Source organism: Mobula birostris, chromosome 2, assembly GCF_030028105.1.
Source record: "Mobula birostris isolate sMobBir1 chromosome 2, sMobBir1.hap1, whole genome shotgun sequence".
NCBI classification, from domain to species: Eukaryota; Metazoa; Chordata; class Chondrichthyes; order Myliobatiformes; family Myliobatidae; genus Mobula; species Mobula birostris.
The window spans coordinates 150070628-150078412 of NC_092371.1; the positions used below are offsets into that span (position 1 = coordinate 150070628).

Consider the following 7785-nt stretch of genomic DNA (forward strand, 5'->3'; position numbering starts at 1 on the left):
TAGTTCCCAGTTTTCAACCATTAACAATGTTCATAATTCAACAAAATAATGTAAACAAGTTTGGGCTCAATTATTCATTTTCCTGCTTCTATACTCTGCCCACTTAAAGGACCTATCTGAGACTGTGATCCACAAAAATCCAATTCAGCTTTTGCTGAATCTTGTCTCCAAATGAGATGATCACAGATTGAAGCTGCATTCCAAAGACGTGAGCATAGAGTCTATTGTAACATATCAACATCATACTAAAGAATTACTGCATGTCAGAGATTCTGCCTTTCATAAATGTCCTATAATTCTTCATCATGGTAGGAGTGTTCTCCTCCACCTTCAAACCAAAGGGATTATATGATATACCTTCACAAGTAAATTCAAAAGATCACAAGGGATTTGAAGAATATTAGCAGAGTTCTGCTGTTCAAGCTGATGTTCAATAATAATCAACTAATTGTTGATGTTACCTGCTTCATTATAATTTGTGTGAACATAATGCATATACTGTACATTGGCTTCTAATTTAACTCTATCAAAGCAGTACCTGTATTACCAGGGTTTTATACAGCATGCTGTAGAGCATTTTAGAATGCCTTGAATTTGAGTTAAATTATTTAACAGCCTGGTTGATTATTGTACGCTGCAGTAATTAACAGTTACCAGTATTCCATAAATCACCCATAACACAATACTGGAATGAGAAATATTTTGAATATATATGCCAGTGTAAGTTAATAAAACAGTTGTTGAATACTTTCTGGGCAATCATATCCTTATACAGGTGCCCTAGCACCACTGCTATCTGTAGGGCCCATACAAATGAGCTGGTAGTGTAGCCTTTGACATCAGTGGTGACAATAGGCATTGTAATGTTCTTATATTAACACATTTTTTTTTAAAAGGTATGCTATATATTTTATTAGTATATTATTATTTACTAATAACATTAGTAAAAGCTAGCAATTGTTTTAGATGAAACAGGTTGCAAATCACGTTGTAAGTCTAGAAATGAGCATTTCTGGAAGCACAAATATAGCATAAATAAAAATCCTAATTAAACGTCAGGGGTCAAATTTCTCATGCGTCAATAAGGCCGAAAGTTACAACTTTGCTCTACACCAAATTAAATTCACTTCTAACCGAATAGCATTTTTATTGCTATGAAAATGAAGCTGGAGACACCAGTTTGAAGTACATAAAACTTTAAAAAGTGGAATCATTTGTTAAGGACAACTGATTGCCTGGGGAAGAATAATCCCTACTGATAATCTATCATTCATTTTTAACATAGTGAATTGCGTATCAGCAAATTATTTCCTAACCTATGTTTTTAATATTGTAATGCAACTGAAATGCTTAAAAAAGTAAACTTTATCACCCATTCACAGAAGAATCAATCAAGATTTTTGTTTCCACATTACACTTTACACAATTTCTGGTCCATAATTAGAGTCACCCCATAGTGCCCGGAACCTCCAAGTGTTGCAAACTAATCCCTCTAACATGAAGTCTAACAGGAGGCCGATCAAATGGCCTGCAGCGAACATGACTTCACTGTGGAAGAAGTTTGATGAAGATGTTAACCAAATTCTGGAGGCAACGGCAAAGGGAGGGGTTGATAGGAAGCTGCAAGCCATGACAACAATTATTGTCAGGACTGGTCAGCAACTGTCAGCAGGCTGGATGGAGAGCGAGGTGTCTCCCAGTGGAGGTTGGTTGTAGGGGATTCGTAGCCCATTCTTTAGTTAGAACCTTCAGCATCTTGGGCATCGAGGGAGAGAGGAAGAGGAGAGCCATCGCAGTACCACCTATGTGGCAGAGAGGACCTCAAGATGGCTGTGGCTCAAAAGAGGGCAGCCATGGAGTCATAAGTAGTTAGCCATCTGGACACAAGTTGGGGTCTGATCAGCCCCGGCTGGGTCACCTGAAGGAGGTTGTATGATGCTGAAAGACCCGAAACACCCGATGATTCCAGGAACATCACTGAAGATGTGTCCAGAAGCATCAATAGATGTATGTACACAACTAAAATGAAACTCTGAGCATGAAACAGACACCTACAGCATGAATGGGAATGATCTGCCTTCTCAGCATGAACTGAGACACTTCAAACAGATGGAACTTCCAAACAAACTTAGCATAAATGCTCATATTTATCTCAATATTAAAGGTAGTTTCATTACAAGTCAATTTGGACTAATTTAGATTTAACCACTCTCCAGATGGGAATGTATCATTGATCTTTAACTTTCTGCATCATCATATTTACCATGTTCTAAATATGTGCATAAAAATATTAGTCAAAAGAGAATGCAGTAGTCCATGGTAATAAATGATAATTGGTTTTGCTTTCTGCTTTGGCAATGTATAAATGTTGCTGTAAGACAAACAAGTTATTTTATAAACATGTCAATATTGTTACATTTTCTGAAAAAAAATCTGGAAAAAATTCAGAATTGATCTAATACCTACAAAATGATAAATTGTCATCTTAAGCACACAAACACAAAGAAAAATTACCGGAAAAAAAAAATTTACCTGGTGGCCTTCCTTCAGTTTTTCCAGTACCTTCTCATAACATACTTCTTCCATATCACGCAGTTGTTGCATCTATAAATCAAGGAAATAAATTATGTGGTTTCAAATAAATAGAACATTGTATCTGTCCTGCCTGTTTCCAATGTGGGGGACAAAGGTAACAAAAAGAGAAATAATTCTCACAGTCATCAGGATGGCATCCATCAGGCAGAGGACTGACATATTATGGATTTGATTTGAAGAGAGATTAACAGACAAGTAATTTACTTTATATTTTTGTCTCCTCCGTTATAGAAAAAGAGTCTCTTAGATAAGTACATGGAGCTTAGAAAAATAGAGGGCTATGTGCTAGAGAAATTCTAGGCAGTTTCTAGAGTAGGTTACATGGTTGGCTCAACATTGTGGGCTGAAGGGTCTGTAATGTGCTATAGATTTCTATGTTCTATGTTTGTTCAGTTTTGCAGACCAAAAGCAAATTAGCTTTGCTCCCCTTTGAAAAATATTAAAAGTATACTATTTGGCATAAAATGAAGTTTCATTCACATGCTATATGGTATCAAACAAGGCTGGTGGCTTCCAGGAATTTGAAGTTCACTTTCTATATTAAGTGAGCAACAATACTCAAAAACTACCTTATTGATCTAAAGTACTTGGGAATCTCATAAAAGGAACTTGAAAACTGCATCTTCTTTTGTTTGTTTCTCAGATCCAGTAAACTGATGCGAAGATAGCAGCATTATATGGGAAGTTAAGTAACTTCTGCAAACATGAAAGAATTTTAACTTAACCTATCCTGTAAAATTTTTCTCTTCAATAGTCAAAACAGGATATTATTCAATATGATGCTTTCTAGCTTACCTCTCAACTTCTAAGATAGCTTACCCTATAAATCAGATTAAAATTGCCTCATGAAGTTCAATATTGTTTCATATGCTGCCATTAGTCTGTGAAACAGGCACTGGGATTGCATGCTCACATCAATGAGGCATGCAGATTATCACCAGAGTTTTGGGCAATGGTTTAGACGCTAGACAAAGAGAGACTGCTGTATCATCTGAAGACTTGTGTCCACCATGGCAAACAAATTAGGTGCCTAGGTGAACCTAGTTTCACGGTGCTGTATAGTCATATTACAAAGGATTCAAAGAATTCAACACAATTGGATAATTAGCTTTTTTATCGCACATTTCCAGACTTCTGATTTATTTTTGCCTTTCCTGATAACCTCTATTTACAGGATATTGGCCAGAAAGAACTAGAATCAGTGAACAAGAATGAATGTGACCATTTTGTGAGACTGTTCTTGTAGCTGCCATTTTACCAACTGTTTGATAAACTGATTCTTGCTCAGGGTTAGTTTAATCAGAGCAATTGAAAATATGGACAAGGAGTTTCTGCTAATGATCTGCTGAATAAGATTTAGGTTTACCCATTCTCAAGTAAGAAGCATTTTATTGTATAACATGACAGGTTTGCAGAGGTAATCTTGTCATCTGAGTTCTCTGTCTGGGTGACCGGTTTGACAGGTCAGAAATGAATAGAACAAAACAAGTCACCTAAGGCACAAAGTTGAAAGCCATGAAACAATACTGCTTGTACCCTGGGCTACACCCAATGAGATTTGACACAGGTCAGTCAGATAACCTTGAGCCAACAAAACTGAAATATCAGAGATTGATCTGTACAAAAACGAGAAAAACCGCACATGCTGGCAATCTGAGCAACATGCACACAATGCTGGAGGAATTCAGTTAGCCAGGCAGCATCTATGGAAAAGAGTAAACAGTCGATGTTTTAGGGCGAGACCCTTCATCAGGCCGAGTTCCTCCAGCATTTTGTGTATGTTGCCAGAGATTGAGCTGTTAAGGAGTAAGAATGAAGGATTTTGGGAGCACAGCCAGTGACAACTCTCTGGAGACCAACTACCGTGAAGGTGGAGGACCCCATGTCAGACACGTGAAGATCACAACGGACCACAAGGAACACCTGGCCAGCATGGCGCTTTTTCCCTGGATATTACCTTTCCTTGGAGGGTTAGGGAAACGTTCTGGGTGTGTACACAGCTATTTAGTTGCGTAAATTCATTGCTTGTGAACTGAGTCAATAAAGGTACTTGTCAGTAAATACAGACTCTCTCTGTGCTTATCTGATTATTATTATTATTAAGGGGTAATCCTTGTAACAAGGGACACATTATATAGAACATAGAATAGTACAGCACAGTACAGGCCCTTTGGCCCACAATGTTGTGCCGACCCTCAAACCCTGCCTCCCATATAAGCCCCCACCTTAGAATTCCTCCATATACCTGTCTAGTAGTCTCTTAAACTTCACTAGTGTATCTGCCTCCACCACTGACTCAGGCAGTGCATTCCACGCACCAACCACACTCTGAGTAAAAAACCTTCCTCTAATATCCCCCTTGAACTTCCCACCCCTTACCTTAAAGCCATGTCCTCTTGTATTGAGCAGTGGTGCCCTGGGGAAGAGGTGCTGGCTATCCACTCTATCTATTCCTCTTATTATCTTGTACACCTCTATCATGTCTCCTCTCATCCTCCTTCTCTCCAAAGAGTAAAGCCCTAGCTCCCTTAATCTCTGATCATAATGCATACTTTCTAAACCAGGCAGCATCCTGGTAAATCTCCTCTGTACCCTTTCCAATACTTCCACATCCTTCCCATAGTGAGGTGACCAGAACTGGACACAATACTCCAAGTGTGGCCTAATCAGAGTTTTATAGAGCTGCATCATTACATCGCGACTCTTAAAATTCTATCCCTCGACTTATGAAAGCTAACACCCCATAAGCTTTCTTAACTACCCTATCCACCTATGAGGCAACTTTCAGGGATCTGTGGACATGTACCCCGAGATCCCTCTGCTCCTCCACACTACCAAGTATCCTGCCATTTATTTTGTACTCTGCCTTGGAGTTTGTCCTTCCAAAGTGTACCACCTCACACTTCTCCGGGTTGAACTCCATCTGTCACTTCTCAGCCCACTTCTGCATCCTATCAGTGTCTCTCTGCAATCTTTGACAATCCTCTACACTATCTACAACACCACCAACCTTTGTGTCATCTGCAAACTTGCCAACCCACCCTTCTACCCCAACATCCAGGTCGTTAATAAAAATCACGAAAAGTAGAGGTCCCAGAACAGATCCTTGTGGGACACCACTCGTCACAATCCTCCAATCTGAATGTACTGCCTCCACCACCACCCTCTGCCTTCTGCAGGCAAGCTAATTCTGAATCCACCTGGCCAAACTTCCCTGGATCCCATGCCTTCTAACTTTCTGAATAAGCCTACTGTGTGGAACCTTGTCAAATGCCTTACTAAAATCCATACAGATCACATCCACTGCACTACCCTCATCTATATGCCTGGTCACCTCCTCAAATAACTCTATCAGGCTTGTTAGACACGATCTGCCCTTCACAAAGCCATGCTGACTGTCCCTGATCAGACCATGATTCTCTAAATGCCTATAGATCCTATCTCTAAGAATCTTTTCCAACAGCTTTCCCACCACAGTCGTAAGGCTCACTGGTCTATAATTACCCGGACTATCCCTACTACCTTTTTTGAACAAGAGAACCACATTCACCTCCCTCCAATCCTCCGGTACCATTCCCGTGGACAACGAGGACATAAAGATCCTAGCCAGAGGCTCAGCAATCTCTTCTCTCGCCTCGTGGAGCAGCCTGGGGAATATTCCGTCAGGCCCCGGGGACTTATCTGTCCTAATGTATTTTAACAACTCCAACACCTACTCTCCCTTAATATTAGCATGCTCCAGAACATCAACCTCACTCATATTGTCCTCACCATCATCAAGTTCCCTCTCATTGGTGAATACCGAAGAGAAGTATTCATTGAGGACCTCGCTCACTTCCACAGCCTCCAGGCACACCTTCCCACCTTTATCTCTAATTGGTCCTACCTTCACTCCTGTCATCCTTTTTTTCTTCACATAATTGAAGAATGCCTTGGGGTTTTCCTTTACTCTACTCGCCAAGGCCTTCTCATGCCCCCTTCTTGCTCTTCTCAGCCCCTTCTTAAGCTCCTTTCTTTCTTCCCTATATTCCTCAATAGACCCAGCTGATCCTTGCTTCCTAAAGCTCATGTATGCTGCCTTCTTCCTCCTGACTAGATTTTCCACCTCACTTGTCACCCATGGTTCCTTCACCCTACCATTTTTTATCTTCCTCACCAGGACAAATTTATCCCTAACATCCTGCAAGAGATCTCTAAACATCGACCACATGTCCATAGTACATTTCCCTGCAAAAACATCATCCCAATTCACACCCGCAAGTTCTAGCCTTATAGCCTCATAATTTGCCTTTCCCCAATTAAAAATTTTCCTGTCCTCTTTGATTCTATCCTTTTCCATGATAATTATAAAGGCCAGGGAGCGGCGGTCACTGTCCCCTAGATGCTCACCCACTGAGAGATCTGTGACCTGACCCGGTTCATTACCTAGTACTAGATCTAGTATGGCATTCCCCCCGGTCGACCTGTCCACATGCTGTGACAGGAATCCATCCTGGACACACTTAACAAATTCTGCCCCATCTAAACCCTTGGAACTAATCAGGTGTTAATCAATATTAGGGAAGTTAAAGTCACCCATGATAAGAACCCTGTTATTTTTGCACCTTTCCAAAATCTGCCTCCCAATCTGCTCCTCTGTATCTCTGCTGCTACCAGCAGGCCTATAGAATACCCCCAGTAGAGTAACTGCTCCCTTCCTGTTCCTGACTTCCACCCATATTGACTCAAAAGAGGATCCTGCTACATTACCCACCCTTTCTGTAGCTGTAATACTATCCCTGACCAGTAATGCCACCCCTCCTCCCCTTTTTCCACCCTCTCTATCCCTTTTAAAGCACTGAAATCCAGGAATATTGAGAATCCATTCCTGCCCTGGTGCCAGCCAAGTCTCTCTAATGGCCACTACATCATAATTCCATGTATGTACCCAAGCTCTCAGTTCACCACCTTTGTTCCTGATGCTTCTTGCATTGAGGTACAAACATTTCAGCTCTTCTACCTTACTGTCTCTACACCGTTTATTCTGCTTCTCTTTCCGCAAAGCCTCTCTGTATGTTAGATATGGCTTTACTCCATGCACTTCTTTCACTGCTCTATCGCTCTATATTTTTTGTTATTCATTAGCCTCTATCATTCTTATTCAGATGGCTCCCACTCCACTTTAGTCATCAATTTCTTTTGCCCTAATAC

General features: G+C 40.6%; 1 protein-coding gene across 2 annotated transcripts in view; it reads right to left on the reverse strand.

The window, feature by feature from the left end:
* Window positions 1-7785, reverse strand: part of ascc3 (activating signal cointegrator 1 complex subunit 3) — a 387895-nt gene that overhangs the window by 259119 nt on the left and 120991 nt on the right. For both annotated transcript variants that reach the window (XM_072250313.1, XM_072250317.1), the window contains exon 13: window positions 2533-2604. In XM_072250313.1, coding sequence (XP_072106414.1) covers window positions 2533-2604 — 72 coding nt within the window. The remainder of the gene's footprint in view (window positions 1-2532; window positions 2605-7785) is intronic.